Here is a 23,643-nt window from a genome sequence, read left to right on the forward strand (position 1 = left end):
ATGTGTACTGACCCATATGAACACAGTATCTATACTAATTTCCTTATTTTGGTAGGACCCAGCCATCTGTATTAAAAGAGATTGAATGGAGGAGAAGGGAATGCAAAATATGGTTACAATGTATCTAGATCAACAATTCTCAAATATTATGGTCTTAGGATCCTTTCTCTTAAGGAATATTGAGAACTCCCAAGAGCTTTTGCTAATGTTGATTGTATATACCAGTGTTTACTGTATCAGAAACTAAAAATTCAGAAATTGTTAAGTTTTACTTTGTAATTTAAAGTAACAATAAGACCCATTACACATTAGCATATAACATTTTTAAATGAAAAATAATCCTGTTTTCTAAAATAATTTAGTGAGATTTTTAAAAAAACATTTGTGAATCTCTTCATTGTCTAGTTTAATATAACTAAGTTTTCAAACCTACTGATGCATTTCTTAAAGGAATTCTTAAGAGAAAGGAATAAAAATAGTAGGTTATGAAAGTAGTTTGATCAGGAAACCTGACACTGAAATGGAGTCAGGATCTTCTTGATTCCTTATATTTAAGAACCAATGATGTAGATTTACTGAAACTTCTATAAAATAAAGGTACATGTTACTGGAAGGATGAATCCAGAACTACCAGAAGGTAAATGAGAGAACTAAAATCATATGATGTCCTGAAAGTTGGAAGAATGGCATTTTCAAGTAGGGTGGTCAGTACCATTCCAGGTAAGATAACTTGATTAAATCACTTTATCCATCTATACTTACTTAAACTATTAGATGCTGATAGAGCAATCAGAGTATAAATTTATAGTAACATTATATATATAATAAGTAAGTAGACCATAATTTGAATTGTAGATCTTTCAAATTTTTCAGATCAAAGGACTGTTGGTCAGCTTTCTCTCCTGACAAATGTCACTCCTTTGAAAAGTTTTCATGTAATTATGGGTCAGGCAGAGTTAAAGATGGCTTATATTTCACTGTGTCTTATCTGTCAGTGTACTGCTTTACCTCCTTGCTATTTTCTGCAGTTTTATAAGCTTGGAATTTGAAATCTTCCTGTTGGCTGGTTACATCTAACTGTTCTTGTCAAAACCACCCTGGAAATACACATACACAGAAACGCGCGCGCTCATGCTCCGTCTCTCACATTCTCTCTCTGAAGTTTTTCCTTTTCTGTATTCCATAGATACCCCCAAATATTGCTAACATTTGTTGTTTAGCTATTATGTATGTTTGTAATATAGTCAGTTGTGTTATATCTTTTTACATTTAAATATTTATACTTGTGGTCACCTTGATTCAACTTAAGTGTTTCCTAGGCAATATTTTGAAATAGATTTCTTCTGGTGATATTTAAACACGTTCTTTTTATATGGCTGTGTACTACTTTTACTCTCAGGATAACTGTTTTCCTAAATTTGGGAACAGTTATTTTGTCTCTATATGCCAAGTACAGATTATTCTTTCAAAATGTTTGCCAAAAAAAGAATAATAGGTAGAAATATTTGAATCCACAAAAATCTGTGTGTGTATGTATGTATGTATGTATATATGTATTTGTAGTACTGGGGACTGAACCAGGGCCTTGCACATGCTTGGCAGGTGCTCTGCTACCAAGCTAAATCCCAAGCCCTTTTTAAAATTTTGAGATAGGATCTGACTAAGTTGCGGAGGCTGGACTCTAACTTACAGTTCTCCTGCCTCAGCCTCCTGAGTAGCTAGGATTACAGGTGTGTACCACAATGCCCAGCTCAGAAATTTATAGGAGAAACTGCAGTATGCTTTTGGGAAGAGAAGAAATCGCTGATGGGGAGTCAGGGGCACTAGAGAGGCAATGAAGCTACAGACCCTTGATGATGGGTGGGAATGGAAGCATCAATACACAGTATAGAGGAAAGCAGAATACCTTTCTTTTTCTCCGTGAGTGGGAAGATAAGAAAGACTACCAGAAATTGAAATTGAAACTTGATAGGACCATATAGCTCCAGAAATGGAGAGGAGAGATGGTGTAAGGATAGATACTTCTACCAGGTGACTTATGTCCCTTGCAAAAATCGATTGATCACAGAATCTTGAATAATCTGAGCTGGGGAGTTTGCAGTTGATACTGTTGGCAACGAGGCAATATTGCAGAATCATTACTAGAGAAATGACAAGTAAGCAACATTAATTTATTTGTGGAAGAATACATTGAGAAAATGATAATGCCCAAGTCAGCAGATTGGTACTATTAATTGGAGTGAAATGGATGTCGCTGGATACGTAAATAAGGATGTTGGGAATGAAAAGAAGGAAGAGTCTTGGAGGAGAAAGTTGGGGAGAGTAGCAAGCAGTTTTGGAAGAAAAAATAAAAAGGGAATACATAATAATTAAGACTCTTTTTTTATCCATAGGTCTGTTGCAGTTATTTCAACTATCTTTGATTTTCCATTCCTTCCTTGGAATTCCTACCTTTATTCCGAGTACTATTCATTTAGTTAGAGCAGGACATTGCTATCTTGAATTATTCATTGTTAAGACCTTTGAAAAGGAAACTACTGTATAGCATGATCTCTTCGTTCTAAAATTATACTTTGCACATATATGGATCTCAGTAAATGTTTTTGTTTTTTGTTATTTTAGTCTGACTGAATTTGGCGCAGAGCAGGCCCTTAATAGCTGTTGAGTGAATAAATTAGTGAAAGATATTATGAGAAATGCCAGTGAAAAATACATGTATGTGAGATAGTTAAATATAAAAGAAAGACTTTTTATTTTGGGGCCTAAAATGAAATAAGTCTTGGAAAAGAAAGACATTCTGGATTCTGGACTTGAATTAGATTTGGAGCTTGAGAATCAAGAAAAGATTTTTTTTCAATATAGGAAGACTTCTTTATGTTCAAAGTTGGGACCTAAATTTTAGATATGAAAGAGGGAGATACATTTTAGAAGTCTCAAGGAATCATGACACTATAGGACTACTGTGTTGGAGACAACTTGGATCAGGGAATGAGCAGAGACTAGAGTTCTAGGAGGTGAATTTTCTGGGTTTAATTAAGTCTAAATGAAAAAGGACTTTTTTTTTTTGGAAGTGGTGGTGCTATTTCTGGACAGTGTGAGAGTGCATTGAAATTCAGATCTAATAGTCATGAATGTGCTGATGAGATTGAGTGAAATAGTTAAACTCAAATGTCAGAATAAAGGAGGGGTTTTTGTTTGTTTGTTTGTTTTTAATTGACTTTTTCTAGACTTGATTTTCTTCGTGTTTAGTGGATTTTAAAAATGCAGCAAACAAAAGTGATGTAAGCCAATCCTCAAATACCGAAGGCCAAATGTTCTCTCTGATATTTTGGATGCTAACACATAATAAGGGGGGAGCAGCGTCTCAATCCCAGTGGCTTGGGAGGCTGAGGCAGAAGGATCTGAGTTCAAAACCAGCCTCAGCAAAAGCAAAGTGCTAAGCAGCACAATGAGACCCTGTCTGTAAATAAAATGCAAAATGGCGCTGGGATGTGGCTCAGTGGTTGAGAGCCCCTGAATTCAATCCTTTATCCCTTTTCCCCCACCCCCAAAAAGTTCATTGGATTAAGACAAAGGGGAATGAATGGATGGGCAGGGAGGATGGGAATAGGAAAGACAGTAGAATGAATCCACATAACTTTTTAATGTTTATATATGAATATATGGTCAGTGTAACTCCACATAATGTACAACCACCAGAATGGGTTTTTCATTAGAATAAATTATACTCCATGCATGTATAATATGTCCAAATACACATGTGAATCTAAAAAGAACAAAAATTATAAAGAATATGGTAGTATGTAACATACATTACTGATGTTTTAAGGAATTCAAAACTGAAGTAAAAAGGGAAAAAAGCTGAAATACTCATTTTGGGGAACTATTACCAACATTTCCATTAAAATTAAGGGCAAGGCAATTGTTTAATAGTTCATATTTATTTACATGGATTTGAAAGTTGTGGCCAAAATAATCAGAGATGAAACTAAATAAGTATAGATATTAGAAAGTAGGTTTAAATAATTTTTTTTCCAAATGACAAAGTTTTCTAAGTTGAAAACTGAGGTAAAACTTTGTATCTCACAATTGGATTGCTATAATATGAATATTTACAAAAATAAATACTTTCTCTAGGTGTTGCTGCTATCCAGTCCCCCCCTCTAAAAAAAAAATCAATTTTTGGTAACAGTTTTTTTTTTTAAATGCAGCAAACCAATGTTTTCTAACATTACTTGCCTACTGACACCTACTTTTTATTAATTACACTTTTTTTTTTTGGTGAAAAGTAACATGGAGAACACATTTTTCTTTTAAAGAGAGTTCTTAAGGAAAGGGTAGATAAGAATGAATTACTAAAAAGAGTTCCTCTGTTTCTTCTTACTGCATGTTACATTTCATGGTTTCTTTGCAATTTATAAGCCTACAGAAATGTTTGGATTACTTTTTTTTGGAGGCCCTACAAAATAGGCACTTCTTCTTTCTTTTCTTTCTGTCTTTCTTTTTTTTTTTTTTGGGTGTGGTGCTGGGGATTAGAACCCAGGGCCTTGTGTATGCAAGACAAGCATCCATAAGCTATATCCCCAGCTTATGGATGCCCTGCAAAATAGGACAGAGCAATTCCACGGCTGCTTAAAGTCTCTTATCTCTCTTTGTCTCATACTTAGCCCAAGAGTGTAGTTGTATTTTATTAAACATCACTTCAGAGGTGGTATGATGTCCTACCCAAAGCCTTGTTGGTGGTGATATGACCTTCTGTTTTATGTTCTAATTGATTAGTAATGTAAGAAGTCCTAAGAGCAGTCATATTACTGTTCTATAGCTTGATAAAATTATCAATTAGGTAAATAGTAATTTACATCATAGTTTTCTTATGCCAAGCTTCTTGATTTGTGATTCTTATATTGTCCACATTTCAGGAATTTATGGCAGTTTCTACTTCCTTATTTTGTCTATCTGAAATCCATGGCTTATCTTTAAACATTTAATTCATGAGCCTTTTCTACATAGCTGTCTGTCTTCCAGCTTACACTATTTATCTATAAGATGCTGATAATCTTTTGCACATTTTTAGTGTTCTTTAAAAATGTGGTCATTAGCACATTCTGCTTCTCAGATGATTTTTGAGGATTTTTGCTATATTTCATAGACTTAAAAATTTCTTTTAAAGTCCTTGGGTTTTCACTTCAAGGATAGATTGAAAAAGTAGCAGTGAAGAGGGGTATAAAGGAGCACTGTTAGTTCTAATGAGAATTGACCGTACCATTAGTGACCTTAGACCTTTGGTTTCTTTTAGGACAAGCAGCACTGTGAGAACTGAGATCTAAAAATGGATTAATGTCTCTACTTATATATAGTAAGCATCAGATCTTGGGCAGAGTAGTGGCCTTAATCCATACACAATCTCATGATCACCTATTTGGTGATGGTTTATTGTAAAACTTAGGAAAATACTGACTACTATCTTGGCAAAGACATTGAACATAAAATAATAAAGTTTTCGTTGTTAGTCTATCTTTTCTTTTAATGTATCATATTTTATAAGTTTGTGTTGTATTCTTGATATTTTATAAAAGCAACCCCATCAAGATGTCTAAATGTCCCTTATGTCCCCCCCAGTATTGTATTGATTTTTGGAACTTAACCTCTTTTGGTGCTTGTAATCTCACATCAGTTCTTAAATGTGGCAATGAAATTGATGTTTTGATGTCCTGACTTCTACTGTATTCCACTTTGATTATCTTTTTTCAGGACATCTTTAATCCTTATTCCAGGTAGATTTTTAAAAAAACCATATGTGTGTGAGTGTGTGTGTGTGTGTGTGTGTGTACACACTCACACACACACACACACACATATCTTAGTTTCACCTTCAGCTTAAGTACTCTTGATTTTTATTTCTCAACTGCCTATTAATAAATTCTATGAACACTGTTTAGTTGGCACACATCACATAGTCGCTGTGGGAGCACCTACATGTAGGTTCAGCAAAGGATTTAACATACAATGACTTTTTTTTACAATGGACTTTTTATGTATTTCTAAAATCAGCTTTTTTTTTTGAACAGATAAGTGTAAAGCAGGAAATTACTTTTACTGATGTATCTGAACAACTGATGAGAGACAAAAAACAAATCAGAGAGCCAGTAGACTTACAGAAAAAGAAGAAGCGGAAACAGCGGTCTCCTGCAAAAGTAAGAGAATGTATTAAGGTGGTGGTTGCTAATCTTTTAATCTCAAACTATTGGTATAGCTTATAGACAGGAACCTGGTTGGACCTTAAGGCAGATATAAAAATCTTGTGTGATTTAGTAAAGTTGGCATGTTGCAGCAGTTTCAACAAGAGGGAAGAGGGAGGGATGCCTGCCCAGTGATGGTGGACCATGACTTTCAAGTTTTTCTACCTTTTCATCATGTCCCTCTTTTTTCCTGAAAATGAGCTTTTCTTTTCTCACATCTCTTTTATTCTCCTAAAACTAGGGGATGATATGTAGCACCTTGCTTCTCATTTATACTGGTTTTACATACTCATACATACACATATAATGTACACACATGTGTATACATAATAATTTATTAATACGTGTGTGTGTGTCTGGTGTGTACACATATGTCTGGTATTTGGCATTGAACCCATTGGTGCTTTTACTCCTGAGCTACATACCCAGCCCTTTTATTTTTTATTTTGCAACAGGGCCTCACTAAGTTGCATAGGCTGGATTCAGACTTGAGATTCTTCTTCATCAGCCTCCTGAGTAGCTGGAATTACAAGTGTGCACCACCATGCCCAGCATCCCCAGCCCTTTTTATTTTTATTTTTATTATGAGAAGAGGGTCTTACTGAGTTGTGGAGGCTGGCCATGAACTTGAGAGCCTCTTGCTTCAGCTTCATGGGTTATTGGAATTATAAATGTGAGCCACTGTACCCAGGTAGTTTAACTTACTTTATTAAGTAAAGTAAAATTAAATACCGGTTATTCATCAGGAAAAGCTTGTTGAATACCTTTAATAGAATGTAAGCTCCATGAGGGCAGGGATTTCATTTTACTCTATTATACCCCAGGAGCTTATTATAGGAGACACAATGGGTTCTTAGTGAATATTTTGTTGTTGAATGATGAGTAAATTACAAAAATGACCAGTAAATACTATTGGAAGTTACCTCTTCTTTTTTTTAATTAATTAATTTATTTTTGTTAATTTTTATGTGGTGCTAAGGATTGAACCAGAGCTTCACACATGCTAGGCAGGTGCTCTGCCACTGAGCTATAGCCCCAGCCTTGGAAGTTACCCCTTGTTTTTGTTTGTTTGTTTTTCTCTCTTGCACAGTGGTAGTTGGCTATATATAGCCTTTTTGATATTCTTAGGAAATCTTTGAAATTGGTATATTTGTATCTATATGGTCAATTTTTCATCCTTTTTTCTTCCCTCTCTTTATATATGTGATTTGAAGTCATAATCATCACTATTCTTTAAATATTTTGTATACCTTTTAAACTGTAATGTATTGAGGCTGACTTGTACTGGAGTAGCTCACACTGGCTTGCAAGTGCCGATTGCTAAAATTTCAGGAATTTTGTGAGCCAGTTGCTGAAACCATTGGTAGCTTATAATTAGTCATGGTGAGAGTATTTATCCCATGGAAATCAGCGGACACTTGCCAACTCTCTCATTCCCTAGCTGGTTGTTAAACATTTGTCAGTTTGGGCGATATAGAGGTATGACTATTATAGAAATTTTTGAAAAATATAGAGACTAAAATTACTTCATAGTTTCATTTCTTAGAGATAACCACTTCGATTTTCTGCCATATTCCCTTTCTATTTTTTTTTTTCAATTTTTTGGGATATAAATAGATACTGATTTAATTTCCTGATTTTTAACCCTTAAGGTGTGTGTAAGCTGTTTTTACATATAAAGTTATTAATGGCTAAAAAACATTTTTATTAGCTAATGTATTATTTTTGATAGGTCATGTATTTAATGATTATTGTGTTGAACATTGCTGTGTTCTTGGAAAGTTGTATTCTTTTCGTCTCCATTTAAAACTATGCTGTACTAAAAAAATTCATGTATTTATAATTGTATATGATTGAATCAAAAAGTGTGAACTTTGACATGAAGATAATATTACTCATTCCAGAACTGTACCTATTACATTCCTACCCAAGTGGACCTACAGTGTATCCCTCTACACTCTTATCAGCCTTGAGTATCAGACTTTGATTTTTTTATGGCTTACAATGGGTATATCATTGTAGTTTAAATTTGAATTTGTTTAATTGTGGTTATGCTAATTTTTTCCCTCCTTTTTATTGGCATTTTAAGTTTCACGTTTTCTGAAGTCTTCTCTCTCATCTACTTTTTCTTGGGGTCTTAAAGTTTTTCTTAGTGATTCTTATGATTTTGTGTGTGTGTGTGCATGTGTATGTGGTATTAGGGAATGAACCCAGGACCTGGCACATACTAGGCAAGTAAGTGCTCTACTACTGAGTTATATCCCCAGTCCTTTTTATTTTGAAACAGGGTCTTGCTAAGTTGCTAAGACTTGCCTCAAACTTGAAATCCTCCTGCCTCAACCTCCTGAGTTGGTGGGATTATAGGTGTGTGCCATGACTCCTGGCTATGTGATGTATATTTTTTGTTCTTTACATTAATGAGTAAATCAAGTGACTCATGTAGAATAAATTCCAGGGTTTGAGAAAAAAATATTTTCTAAAATGGTGATAGTGATTGATTGTGTTACTTTGGGTTCACTGCTAATCTATGGGGAATCTATTTAAAGATTCTAAACCAACATGATATATATAAGTTCTGTGTTTTCCTGGCTATTTTAGTACCAGCTTTTTCTGGTGCTATTATGGAGCATAATATCTTTCTGAAATTCCCACTAAAATTCAAATTATTATCTTCTAATGTTATTGGGAATCCTTTTATTATGATATGTTCCAGGTGTTTCTAAATATAGATCAGATATTTAGCTGTTCAGCCATTTTGCTTGTCTAATTTCAGATTAACTCATTATTATTTTATAATATTTCTAATGGTATTAAGTATTTACACACTTATGTTGTAGTCAGATGAATGACTTGGCCTATTCTAACAGATATAAGAAAACACTTTTAGGACAATCTTTTTTTGGAAATCCTTAAAAAGGTGAAGTGACCAGAAATAATATATAGCAGATGGGTATATGAATAATAAAAACAATTATTTTTGAGTTATTACGTAGAGAATAGGTGTAGAATTTTAACACTGATCAACAGTCTCCAGATAATTTTTTTTTTTTTTGGTATCTGGAGTCTCAGAACTTTCAGGTATAATAAGTTAATTGTTTTACATCTTTGCGAGAGTGTGATAAAAAGTCACACTTGAGATTTTTCATTAAAGTAACTTATTCTGCCATTTTCTATGAAGAGAAATGAAAGTTTATCTTGGGTTTATAAATCAGTGTGTTGCTTCTTTTAAATTGCTTAGAAACAAGTTCCTCACAGTTTTGGCCAAGTCTAAGTATAATGTATATAAGACAGTGTTTTAGGAGCATTCTTTTTAGGAAATGCTTAGGAGGATGAAATGACTAGAAATAATATGTAACAGGGATGTGAGAATTATAATTTATTGTGCTTAAAAGATTGCTCTCTGCCCAACACCTTTCCAAATCTTGATTTTTGCTTTTATGAATATTTTGAGTAGATGTCACCTTGTGTCAAATTAGAGATATATTCAGGAAATATTTAAAATAATATGATTTTTAGTAATGTCTGAATTTAGATACTTCTAGATGAAATTCCCTTCAAAATAACCTTTGTAAGAAATATTATATTGTTATGCCATCTTTAGCTGCCATGCATTTTAAGCAGTAATTGCTTTTTGAACCTATATTTTATGGCAAATCTAGTTATATTAATACTAGTTAGTACTTGAAAATGGCCCAACACTTGGCAACATATCTGATGAAGAGGAGGGTAAATGAAATAGGGAATATTATGTAGGTCAAAGTATTTACTGGATTTTGGAATTATCTGTTTTATGAAAGTAAATTTCTACATAGTAGAAGCTTGCCCCTTTTATTTACTTATTTTAAATTTATTTTTCTTTGTAGTGCTGCTTGGGATGGAACCTAGGGCTTGCTCATAGTAGACAAGCTCTCTACCACTGAACTAACACCATAGCCCAAATTTCATTTTAACTGCTTTGTTGTAAATTTTATTTTATTTTTTAAATGTACTGCTTTTGAACAAAAGTTAGCTTTTAATGTCTTGGTGCTGATGTTTTGAACACTTTTTAAAATCATATATGTATTATAATGAAGCCCTCAGGACAGTTTTAGGGCTCTTGATCCTCTTGCTCTAGTGTTAAACTTGAATGTTAGACTTTTTAAGTGTTTTTGACTGCTAATACTTGCTACACTGTCTCATTTCTTTAAGGACAATGTTATTTTATTTTTACATTGCTCTGTGTGGCCATTTATCACCACTTTTCCTTTGCCCCTTTGAATCTGTTTTGGTTTTGTTTTGGATAGGACCCCAGATAGCTAAAGTTATTAGAAGTGTATAAAAAGTTTGTGTAGCTATATGTTTGTGGTTCTACCTCCTGGCTCTGCATTAGTCAACTGTAGGACTTTTTCTAGTTACTAATGTCCAGACTCCATCCCTGGAAATTCTTATTCATGTGGTTCATATCTATACTATGAAAAAAGCAAAGGTGATTATGATGTATACTTAAGCTTAAGACCTTCAAGTCTTGAACTTAGAAGTTTTTGGATAAATGAGTATTATCACTTGATGTTGCTATTGACTTGTTAGGTGAGTTAGGAGGGATTATTTTCCACTGCAGATGGGTTTTATCAGGATTGCTGTGTTAACATTGATGAGATCTCAGAATGCTTTTCAGTAAATTATATCATAATCCAGTACTGTTTATGTTCTATAGGTCTTTTCAAATTCCTTAGCAATTCAATGAAAAAGAGCAGTATATTTTTAATTCTCTTTATTTTGAAATGTTGTTCCTTTTTTAATTTATTCAACAAATAATTTGGCTATTATATGAAGGGATCTCTTATTAGGTGTTAGGACAGTGTTAGAATATTTCAGGTAAATTGATTATTAAAGGTTATGCTGAACTCAGGAAGACATATTCTACATAGAAATAGATTTTGAGCTATATAGAGAAACCTTTCCCAGAAACTTATTATATATCATTGGTTTCTTTAAAAATATTCAATTTTTTTTATATTAAAAATTTTTAATTTATTTAAAAGGAGCAGGGAAATGGATGTACCGGGAATTTGTTATACTTACTTATGTTAGTTTGCTTTAGGAAGAAGTGTCTTCTATGAAGATAAACTGATTGTAAGATGGGATAATTCATAATTCCTATTTCAAATTAGTGACTGTATGTTTTATTATGCCTTCTTAAATCAATTGTAATCAGCATCTAAGCCACTAAAGTCTAAAAGATGACTTAACAGAGAATTTGAATTCTCATCTATTATGAGCCATTTTAGTGCAACTGATGGTGGGAAGTAAGAGCTTTTAAAATTCTCTAAATCCAATCAGAAATGGAAGAATAGTGCAACCTTGAAGACATACAACAAAAGAACAAAGTCACCCAAAGCAATAACCATCACATCTTGACTATCTTACTTACAGCTAATCGTGTTGCATATTATTTAGATTATTTCTAATTTCTCTAGTTGCTTGATATTTATAATATAACTTATTTCTGCTAAAGTAATAGTGACAAGGAACAAGAAAAGCATCCAATGATGCTGTAGCTGGCATTTTAAGATTTAAAATATTGAAACTTCAGATTTTCTTACTGTAATAATATTCATGTTGCTGGAAAAAAAGAAAAATTATTTTATGGTACCAGTAGTCGGTAAATCTGCTCATCTCTTAAGGCAAACATATTCCTGTGCTAGAGCACATTCTACTAAAAGATCTTACAAGGATGCAAAAAAGAAAAGAAGCCAAGTCTATATGAAGAAAGAAAATGTTGCTGCATCAGTGTGCTATTTTTGTTCCACTAAGGAATTTTGTTCATTTCATGCCCACCTCTGTGACACTACTCAGTGATGTGAACTGTGAAAGACTGAAAAATACTAGTTTAGCAAAAATGTTTTTAAAAGAATGAAGTGGTAAGCTGTGAAGTATTTTTTGGTGTGGACAGCAGGCAGTCTTGTCAATAGATATGCATAGTGTCCCCACTATGCGCTAAACACCATTTTGGTAACAAGATGTAGTGGTGAATAAAAGAGACAAAATCCTTACATACATTTAAAACATTAGAAATTGGAGGGGCCATTGGTATTTGTTTGAGGCAAGGTGGATTTTACTGTGTCCTTTAAGAGAAGATTTTATTACTCTGGCCTTAAGAAGGGGAAGAAAAAGAAAATTAAATATAAAAGATTCTAGAATTTGATGACACTGTTTTTGAATTTATAATTATGCCAGAAATTTAATTGTGTTTATCTACAAGGCAGCGGTAGCAGTTTCATCCGTTAACTTCTACCTTGTGTTAAACCTGAACTCACAGTGAAGTGCAGTATACCTCCAGTGCCAGAAAACAATGATCTAGAACTTCTTAAATGGTTCATAAAAGGGCTTTGTACAGTCAGGGATTACATCCGTTTCACATTAGGCAACTTGGGCCAGATTTGTTCTTTATAAAGCCTTTCCTTGCAGTTGCTATGCCACAGAAAGCTATTGAACTGCCATGTTTTTTGGCACTTAGAGCTTCTTATTTGTATCAACATGTATTAAGGGGGAAAATAACCCTGATGCTGTCTTCTTTAGTTCTCTTTTATATAAAATACTTAATCTTTTTTAAAAATTTATTTTAGAAATAGTTTTGAATCAGTTTAAAAGGTTTTGTGTCTTCTTTTTGAATGGTATTAACTTGCATATTTTTATGTGACTTGGAGGAGTTGAAAAATGTTTGACCAGCCAGAGATGAAACTTTCCATTCTCACTGACTGTTCAGGAAGCTGTGACACCCACTTCCATTCTCTTGCCAATGTTTCCCTTCTATGACTTCAGTGCATAGACTTTGAAGCATTGTTGACCACATTGGCAGTTTGCCCAGAACCCAAATGCCCTGTGTAATTTGCATAATAATCACCAATGATTTGCATATAGTATAGGCTGAGCTGCCTTCCTGAAAATTTAAAGTAAAAAAATGTTTTAAAGATTTTTTTTAAAAAAATATTTTTAGTTTAGGCGAATAAAATTAATTAATTAATTAATTAGTTTGTTTGTTTGTTTATTTATTTATGATGCTGAGGATAGAACCCAGTGCTATACACATGCTAAGCAAGTGTGCTCCACTGAGCCACAACCCCAGGCCCCTTTTTTAAAGTTTAAAGCCTTTTTTTCTTACACCCTTTGCCTGGATTAGAAAAGAGGTCATAGCTGTGTGTTTGTAGGACCTCATCACTTCACAGTCCTTTGTTAAAGATATTTTCAAGATATCTCTTTCCTGTACTAGACAGTGTTTTAGCTTGCATTCTATGTACTTCTGTCTCTAGTATTTTTTTCCTTGTCACTGACCATGCCCCTACTGATCTGATCTTCTAAGTTTCTTTGCTTCTTCACATCAGATTCTGCCATCTTTTTTCTCTCCTCAGTAATGGAAAAAGGGATCATTTCTTATTTTCATTCCAATACATGCCTAATGAGAGGCAGTTTAATGTTGCATGATGACCAAGTTGTTAATTGGAATTCATAAGACTCAAGGTGTGTTGCTCTCTGGTAACTGTCTAGACAATATTCTCAATCTCAAGAATCCCAAAAAGATGAAGTTGATTTCTTTGTCTCTCATCTTCCTTTTCCATTACCTACCTCTAACCAACGAATGTTTTTAGGAATATGTTTAACAATTGTAGTAGTTCTAGATTAACCTTAGAGATCTCAGACTGAAACTCCAAATTTTACTCTAGGATGACATGAAAATTTAATTTTCTCTCTTTTTAAAAAGTATATAATAAACAAATACTTTCTTGTTAAAAAATGTTTTAAGTATACATGTAAGCTATCCCTCCCGTCTTATCTCTTATCTACCCAGGTCCCTAGCTATCACAAACAATATTATATACATTTTGTGTATATCTTTCTTAAGTAATTTTTATGCATATACAAATGTATATTTCTATATATATTTTTTTGTAAACAGAAATTAGGAAAATTATACACTGGGCTCTAAACACACACACACACACACTCTCTCTCTCTCTCTCTCTATATATATATATATATATACACATATATATATATACACATATATATGTATCTATATATATAAATTTTTTTAACTTAAATTCTAGTGTGCTTTCCCTATGAGTTTATAGGGAGTTTTCTCATTTTACAATCATATAATGCTAATTTTATTCATTTCCCATGATTTATTTAATATGCCCCATACTGATTTATATTAAGATCATGTTTAAAACATAAGACTTTCCTCTCTGCATGTATAAGAGTTTTAAATCGAAAATATAGCTGTGCTCAGTCTAGGATAGAACACTTAGGGACTCCATCAGGAATACAGGGGAGGTGGCAGAGTGATGAGATCTTAACCAACTTTTAGGATTTTATTAATGACTTTTTACCCATTCTGAGTCAAATTGTACTTTCATACAATTAAAATAGCATCATTTTAATAGTCTTTTCAAGATTATTTATGGAAAAATACTTATAACCACTGATGACCTTTGTTTATATTATCCTTTTAAAAAATAATATTTAATTACATTTTAAAAACTTCTTTGTTTTTGCCTTTTTTTTTTTAAACTAGATCCTTACAATAAATGAGGATGGATCACTTGGTTTGAAAACCCCTAAATCTCACGTTTGTGAGCACTGCAATGCTGCCTTTAGAACGAACTATCACTTACAGAGGCATGTCTTCATTCATACAGGTATTTCTTGAATTAAAATGGGCTTATGGCCATTAAAATTATTATCTTTGTTATTTTCATTTTTGTGTGTCATCCATTCCTAAGACCGTAGCTAATCTGGCATTACCAATCAGATTTCATAGGCCAGAATATCACAAGGAAACCAGGAGAGATTTTAAATGAAAAATCAATTAGCATGGATGTATAAAATTAGTTAAATAGTCTTAATTGGACACTTATTTGGCTTAAAGTGCTCCTTTCAGCTGGAGAAGTGCTAAAAGAATGTATATTGTCAACATTTTTTTTGTACAGTGTACTCCATACAGAGTTTGATATATGGATTTGAGAATCAAATATAAAAAGTAGTAGCTAAGATCATGAAACTATTGAGAAAAGAAATAAAGACTGATCACAGCTCTTTGGGGAAACAAGCTAGACAAGTAAGATGGATAGGGGTATGTAAGAGGAATATAGAGTAATAAAGGAAGTGATAAACTAGGAAAATACAGTGTTATCCCTGAAGCCAAAAGAAGAGAATACCAGGGAGGATCAACAGTGTCACATCTTCAGGATAGAGAGGATTGAAGAACTGAAAAAAATAAAAAGTCTCTGGGATAAATAGGAAGGAGATCATGTATAGTTTTTCAGAGAGCAGAATAGAAGGGTCAAGCCACAAAATGAGTGGTGAAGGTTTTGAGGCTTGGGTAGACTGCTCCTTTTTTGAGAAGGTGTTGTGGTGAAAGGGAAGGAGAGAAAATATGAATGTAGGAGCAGTCCAGGGTTGGAGCAAGGTTTCTCAGCGTGAAGCAGACTAAACGGTACTCTCCTTTAAAAGGAGGGGCTTCAGCAGAGAGAGAAAGTTTGAAGAGACATTAATTTGTTTAAAAGGAATGTTTAGAAAGTTTTGAAGGTTCTTAAGAAAGGAGTTGATAGGGCAAAAGAGGGATGGTTAGCCACAGAGAACAGGATGGGTACATCTTGGAAAGAAGAGATATTTAAGGTTACAAGGTGACGGGTAGAGTTCTTTCTCAACTTATGCTTTTTAAATTCTGCTTTTTTTTCTTTGATATAAATCAAATTTAATCTCATTTTTCTGTGATTATGAGAATGTGAAATCCTGGGGGGGCATTTTGAGAGGAAATAAAGCTAATAAGTTAATCAAAAGTATTAAAAAATTGTATGGATATTTTGGAATTTTCCAAAATTTTGGGCTTCTAAGATATATATTTCCTCAGAAATAGTAACTAAACAACTGTTCTTTTGTCCATTAACTAATCTGTGGATGTGAAATTATTTTAAGGCGAAAAACCATTTCAATGTAGTCAATGTGACATGCGTTTCATACAGAAGTACCTGCTACAGAGACATGAGAAGATTCATACTGGTGAGTGTTGTCACCCTTACTAGGGTCATTGAAATTACTATTTCAAATGTAGGGGTGTTTTTTTTTTTTTTTTAAATAAGTAGCAACAACTTGTTGCCAGTTTCATTGGTTTTATTTCTTAAGACCAAAAGTCACAGCTTATCTTTTTTCTTCCTTAAATAAATCAGTGTTAACTATTAAGTCTTGGCTTTTATGTTCAAGTCCAGTTTGAAATAGATCCTCTTAGGAAATTAAAATATATTTTGTAAGTTACAAAAGTAGGAAACTTTTCTGAAATAACAGTTTCCTTAGGTGTTTAACAAATTTCAGAGGGGGTAAAGTTATCATTTGCATTAATTAGTCTCTGGACTGATTAGCCTGAGCAGTACTATTCTCACCCCTGTCCCCTTCTTTATTTCATTTATATAATTTACCACATGAAGAGAGAGATAATCTTAGAAAGTTGTGAACTTCCAATTTCTCAGTTAAGTTATTAAGGATACAGAAACAAATATTTGGATAGATTAAAGGAATCTATACCTTAAAATTTAAGTCTCATTTTAGAGCAAATATTTATTTGTATTGTTTTAAACAAATGTAAAACCAGGTTTTATAAATAACTTTGATTTAGTAGATCTTGGATGCCTCTAACATGGTAAAAGGTATTGTATTAGAAATGATTTATAGTGTTTTGCTTTTTTGCAACAGAATAAAAAAAATCTCTGGGATAAATAGCAAGGAGATCATGTGTAGAGTTAGTAAATTTGTACAACTTTTTTACATTTCAATAGAATTGAAAATGATGGTGATAATATGAATATTGAAAGTATTAAGTACTCAAGCAAGTATCTGCCTAGTTGTTATTTAGATGTATTCTCATAGTATATGTAGTACCCGTGAAAAGGAATCCTTGGACTGTTTATCATATAGATATCTTTTATGTCTAATAACTTTCCTTCAGCTTTATTTGCTCTTTAAAAGGAATCACGATTGTGGCTAGTCTGCTAAAATAAAACTTCAACTACATAGCCCATCTGTATGTTTTGATGTTCTACTTTTTGTTTTGTGTTTGTGATTCTAGTGATCTAACCCAGCTAAACCTAGTTCGTGCTAGGCAAGCATCCTATCACTGAGCTATGTCCCCAGCTCTGATGGTCTTCTTTTTAAAGATCATTTTTGCACATCACTTGTTTTAGTTTCCTAAGTAAGCACTAATTCCTCATTTTTTGTGAAAAGGGAGTATACTAGGTACTATGGAAGAAAGAATGATTTTGTAGATTTTGTATGACATTATAGCTAAATTTCAGTTTCTATGGAGTAATAAAACCTGATCAGAAAAAATAAAAGTGGTTAAATATTTTCATGTTTTTAATACCTATTAAGTTTTTTTTTTAAGAGAGAGTGAGAGGAGGGAGAGAGAGAGAGAGAGAGAGAGAGAGAGGGAGAGAGAGAATTTTTAATATTTTTTTTTTTTAGTTCTCGGCGGACACAACATCTTTGTTGGTGTGTGGTGCTGAGGATCGAACCCGGGCCGCACGCATGCCAGGCGAGCGCGCTACCGCTTGAGCCACATCCCCAGCCCCCCTATTAAGTTTTGATGATTTATTCAACAAGAATTTACTGATCCTCCAGCATTTTTAGGCACTAGGAATAGGGAGAATATTAGACCATTTGGAGATGCAGACATAAACATACAGTGTAGTTAGGCATTGTAGAGTTTTATGCAAAGTGTTATGCTCTTGTTTGAAAGTTACTTAGGAGAGGCATCACAAAAAATCATCAGGCTAAGTTCAAAATATGTGTGTGATTGGGTAGGAGTGTATCTGAAATTTTTTTTGAAATTGTACACATATTATGTTAAGATATTTTTTATTTCAGTGATTTTTTTTTTTCTTAAAGTGTTGATTATGATTCTCTTAACCCATCATTGGAAAAACTGCTAAGACATGGGATCATCTTGGATATATTATAGTTAACATTTATTGAGAATTTACTAAATATCAGATACTATACTAAATGTTTTATTAAATATTTCATTTAGTTCTCACATTAGTTTTGAAAGGCAGGAGCTATTACTATCCTCATTTTATAGCTGAGGGAAGCACACCGAAGTTGAGAGACTTCCCTAAATTTAACTAATCTAGTAAATGATGAAGCTCAGATTTCAGCTCAAGTCTCCATGATTCTAGAGTACAGAGTGCAACCACTGACTGTGCAGAATGGGACTAGAAACAAAAATACAGTTTTTGGGCTTTTGTGGTTTAGAAACATCTAAAAGGGGTGGAAGCAAAGGTTGGAGTTTTCATGTTATAGAGAAGAGTTTAGAAGAAGATAAGGCTAGAGGGATCAGGACAACATAGTCTTCAGGATTCTTTAACAAAGGAAAGTTTCTTTTGAAGGGAGACTTAGTTCTGTACTGTTGTCCTTTCCTGTCCCATCTCCCTCCTCTACTTGCCACACCCCTAAGTGGAACTGAGAAATGAAATAGATTTTCCTTATTTACTTCATATTCTTGATTTTTTTTTTTTGGGTGTGTGTTGGGGTGGGTCTTATAGTCAAATTATCTGTTAGCTAAACTTGGGGATAATATATGTGGACCCATAGATACGTTCTCTTCACTTATTATTTGGTCCTTTCTTTCGTGGCTTTTATTTTAGGAGGAGGATAGTGCCATTAAGTTCGTTCATGTCAGGACTTTCTTTCTCTGTAGGCTTTCAGGTGAGAATGTGTTTAAAGTAGTTCTGGCAGTAAAAAAAAAAAAAATCTGATATTTCTACCATTATTAAATTGTCAAGCAGATAATAAGTTACTCATCAACTAATCCTCAGAGGTTGTGGAGAGAGAAGGACCACTGGTTCTGAAAGTCCCTATTTTCTTTGCAACCTTCCACATCCCCTTAGGTTTCATTATACCATCTCCTCCTAGTCCTTCACCCTTAAAACCAGTCCCTGCTCCATTTACAACCTGTGTAAAAATCATTACCTCTCTGGCTGATCTGACCAACAGTAAGGATATCTTCTGTGGCTTTTAAAATTGAGAACTTAGTTTGATTTGATCTTTAAATAGACATATTATTAACTGGTCCCAGACAGACTATCCTAATTCTATTCCTAAATTTGGGCTTGTCTGTTAAATAGTATTTTAGGGGTAGTACTTTCTCCTCTAGGGGCTGATCCCTGAAATTCTGATTGGAAAACTATCACAATTCAAATGTTCTCTAGACCGTTATTTTTAGCAATTATGGGAAATGTGTATCTCTTTGTGAATATTATAAATCCTTTACTTATGGTACATTTGGGGAATGAAGAGAAGATAGGGGCTAAGATTGAAGATGATAATTCTGATGATTTTGTTCAGAACCAGAATCATTGGTCAGTTATATATCAAGGTTAAACCTTTATTGACAGATTTGCTTTGTGATCAGGTGCTTTGGTGAATGATGCCTTTTCCCTTGTGTTTTCAAAATGCGTATGTAGAACAACATATAATAAGTTGTGTTCTTTTCTTCTCATCTTGTGACTATTCTACTCCACGAAAACACTAGTCTTAACACCATGGTGGGGGAGAGTTCAAGGAGTAAAAAATCTTTAGTTTTAAATTTTGCTTTATTTTTCTAAGTTTCTCTAAATAGTAAGCCACAGAATACCTAATCTGCTATTCTGACTGTTGTAGCAAATTATGGTTGCATTTTATGGTTGTGACAGTTTTCATAATTTGTTTATTTCATTTAATAAAAATGTTTTGAAACCCTTTCTACTTACAGGTAAATTTTTGTAAATAATTTTTCTCCCCAAAAATAAAAGAGAGTTTTAAAATAAACCAAATTATTCAGAATTGTGCTTGATTACTAGGTTTCTTTTCCCACAAAATTCTTTAAGGCTTTATTTCTTAGATTATACAGTTCTCTCTTACCATGACAATAAGAAATGCTGGAAAACCTGTCTTCTAAGTTAGTATTCTTCACCTTGAAAACACATGATGGGCCTCTTCTCCTGACTGTGTTTTTACAACTAGGTATAATAGCATTTTAAAAAATTTATTTCACTAATTGAGTTAGTGGAGTGTTGTTGGAGAATGTGTTGACTACCTTAGCTCAGCAGTTCATATTTCTTTCAGTGTGGTTCAGTTACTGATGAAAAATAGTTTCCCTCTTATTGTTTTCTGAATCCCTAATTTATACCATTTTAGCATCATAGGGAAGCCTTGCTGAAAGAAAATGTTACAGATCTGGAAAGTTTAACTCTTTATTTGTGAGGTTGAAGGAGTGTTTGTTTGCACTACACCCTTAGAATTGTGATTGCTAAAGCCAGGCAGCACTGGTGTGAGTAGAGCTTCCAAAGAAGATGAAGCAGGGAAGAAACAATTGCTGTGGATACTCTATTTAACAAAGCTTTCAGAAACCAGATTTTTTTCCCCTTTGCTCTGCCAAACTGTTAATAATTCTTACAAAAAGATTCAGTTACACACAAACATAAAAGCTTCACAAACCACACACACACACACACACACACCCCTTAACACTATACAATGAAACATCTCAGTTGAAGACATCAAAAATCATAGTGATACCACACTTTTTAAAGTTTTTTGTTTGGGAGGAGGGGAAGTTATCTATAAGATTAACTTCATTTTAATATTATGTTTTAGAACCAAATTATGGAGAATCAGAGGCTTTATGGTGAAAGTTGGCTTGTTTTCAATTCAGTATATATTTGTGTGAGTATTCCTTGTTCTCATAGCCATATAATATATAATATTCTTTGTTAGTTCATCATGGCTATAGTAGAAATAAAAATTTTGTTTAATAATATTTTTTGTTAGTTCATATGGCTATAGTAGAAAGAAAAATTTTATTTACTGTTTGTTTTGATAAGTTTCTAGTTTAATAAATTGGAACAGTTTCAGTGGTCTCATTCTTTCTTATGTGTAATTGCAGAATGAATGAACATGTGAATCATTTGACTTACATTAACAAAGGATGTGTCAAATTTTCCAAAAAAAAAAAAAATTGGTACAGACAGTCTGTACTTCAGGAGTTCAGATGAAATGGTCTAGAGAAGATTCAGATGCATAGCTTCAGGGAAGGTAGACTGTAAGCGGCCCTAATAATGAGTTAGATTTAGAGATCATATAGTCTGTGTGGTACACGGGAGTCAGGACCATCTCATTCATGTAATCTTAGGAACTATAGGAAGCCAGGACCAGGAGAACAATCTGTGGTGTACTATAGTTGGGAATGATAATTAATTCAAGAATACACAGAGAGTGCCAGGTTAAAAATCAGCAGATGAACAGATACCAGACAGTTGCAGACACTGGACAACAAAGCCAGCCCTGGGTCATATATACTGGCTTAAAAGAATCAGAAGCAGACATAAAAGTTAGAAATTAACTGGGTGCTATAATTCCAGGCAAGGACCCAAGCAAATTAGTGAGACCCTGTCTCAAAATAAAAAGGGCTGGGGATGTGACACAGTGGTTAAGCAACTCTGGGTTCAATCCCCAGTACCAAAAAAAAAAAAAAAAGCTAGGAATTTCTAAGAGTTCATTATTATCCTAATCCCAACAAACATTATTGAATACCTGTTATCTGCCAGTCGGTGAATTAATCACAACATATAACTCAAACACCTGAACACCTTCAAACTTTTAATTTTCTTTGTATCAGTCCTATAAGGAGATGATTCCCATATTCCTGTTTTACAGACAAGGAAACCAAGGTTCTCACAATGATTTAAGTAACTTGCCCAACTACACACAACTGATTAATGACACAATTTAGGTTTTTCAGAGTTCATGCCCTTAACAAATTGCTGTGGGAAAGGAAGTTTTTGAATTGACAACAATCTTTGCTTTTAACAATGAAGGTTTTTATTTTGTTAAGGCAAGAACAAAACCATTGCTAGACCTAGTCTCTGGCCTGTGGATAATTGTATATGCCTGCCTGAAATAAAGTTTGCAGCTATAGGGGTAAGAGCAAATCTTAGTTAGTGTGGAGTAAACAGAGGCAAGATGGACAGCATGTAAATGGTCATTTTTCATGAAGCAGAAAGGGAGGGTGAGTAGAGTGTATGGATGAGGAGATAAGAAAGCTTGAATTTAGCAGTAGATTGACTAGCCTTGATGCCAGCCCAAGGAGTGTCAGATTTATCCTGAAAGCATTATAAATTACAGGGTATTTAACTTCCATGATTAGAAGGCTATTTTGTGAGAAAAGATGGAAATTTGGGGGAATATTTAACTTTTTGTTAATGATAACAAGAATTTTTCTGTAATATAATATTTTTACCTTAAATATAATTTATTTGTATAATTGCAAATATATTGTTCAAATTCATCTTTAAATATTTAAAAATAGTTTTAAATATAATAGAACAATATTGTTAAGCTTCAAGCAGTTTAGCGTTATTTTAGTTCTGGTCAGGTTGAGAAGTAGACTAAACTTGGAAACCATAGAATATTATAGCAAAACAAAGAAAATGATGTTTCCTGGACTTTAGAGCCTTTTCATTTTTGAACAGTATAGAAAACACTAATTTTCGGAAATCCCCCAAGTTTAATGTAACTCATGGAAGTAGTTTCTTATTATTTTTTTTAGTTGTAGATGAACACAATAGCTTTATTTATTTTATGTGGTACTGAGATTCAAACCCAATGTGTCACCCATGCAAGGCAAGCACTCTACCCCTGAGCCATAACCCCAGCCCCAGTAGTTTATTTTTGATGTTTTCTTTTTTCCATTTTTTTTGTCTTAATAGTAGAAAATATAGTTTGTTTAGAACAAAGTAAATTTATCTACTCTTCTACTTAATTAGCTTTTTTCCCTTTAAAAAGGTTTTTCTTTGCCCTCTGAAAATTATTTTACATTGCTGTAGAAGATGAAGCATTTATGCAGTTGAGTGTAGATCTGATGCTTTGCTTTACAAATCTTTTGCCAACATATTCTTTTGGAAAAATACCCAATTACTTCTTTGAACTCACTCTCCTGAACACTTTCTGACTTTTCTAGTGTTTGGAGCTGCCCATTTGGGGGCAATTACTGGATATTATTTCAAAACCCAGTAGAGGGCTGGGCATGTAGGTCAGTGGTAGAGCACTTGCCTAGCATGTGCTAGGCCCTGGGTTCAATCCTTAGTACTACGGGTGCAGGGGAATCTTTTTAGTGGATAGTCAGTATTCATGTAGTGGATCGTCAGTATTCAAATCGTGAGTTAATTGAGTGTTCAGATGTCTGGGTTGACTGACAACAATATTTTTCCATTTGTTGATAAAGGTTTTCATTTGACTTTTTTTTTTTTTAATGCGGACTAGGGATTGAATCACAGGGCTCTACAAATGCTCTACCACTAAGCTATATCCCCATCCCTTTTTATATTTTATTTTG

At 33.5% G+C, this 23,643-nt stretch overlaps 1 protein-coding gene across 20 annotated transcripts in view; it reads left to right on the forward strand.

The window, feature by feature from the left end:
* Znf148 (zinc finger protein 148) overlaps positions 1–23,643 on the forward strand; it is a 146,140-nt gene that overhangs the window by 80,409 nt on the left and 42,088 nt on the right. For 19 of the 20 annotated variants that reach the window (XM_078044045.1, XM_078044048.1, XM_078044044.1 and 16 more), the window contains 3 exons: positions 6,069–6,194; positions 14,794–14,917; positions 16,197–16,280. In XM_078044045.1, the coding sequence (XP_077900171.1) occupies positions 6,069–6,194; positions 14,794–14,917; positions 16,197–16,280 (334 nt within the window). The remainder of the gene's footprint in view (positions 1–6,068; positions 6,195–14,793; positions 14,918–16,196; positions 16,281–23,643) is intronic. The other variant, XM_078044043.1, reaches the window with a different exon arrangement.

This window comes from Ictidomys tridecemlineatus, chromosome 3 (assembly GCF_052094955.1).
Source record: "Ictidomys tridecemlineatus isolate mIctTri1 chromosome 3, mIctTri1.hap1, whole genome shotgun sequence".
Classification (NCBI taxonomy): Eukaryota; Metazoa; Chordata; class Mammalia; order Rodentia; family Sciuridae; genus Ictidomys; species Ictidomys tridecemlineatus.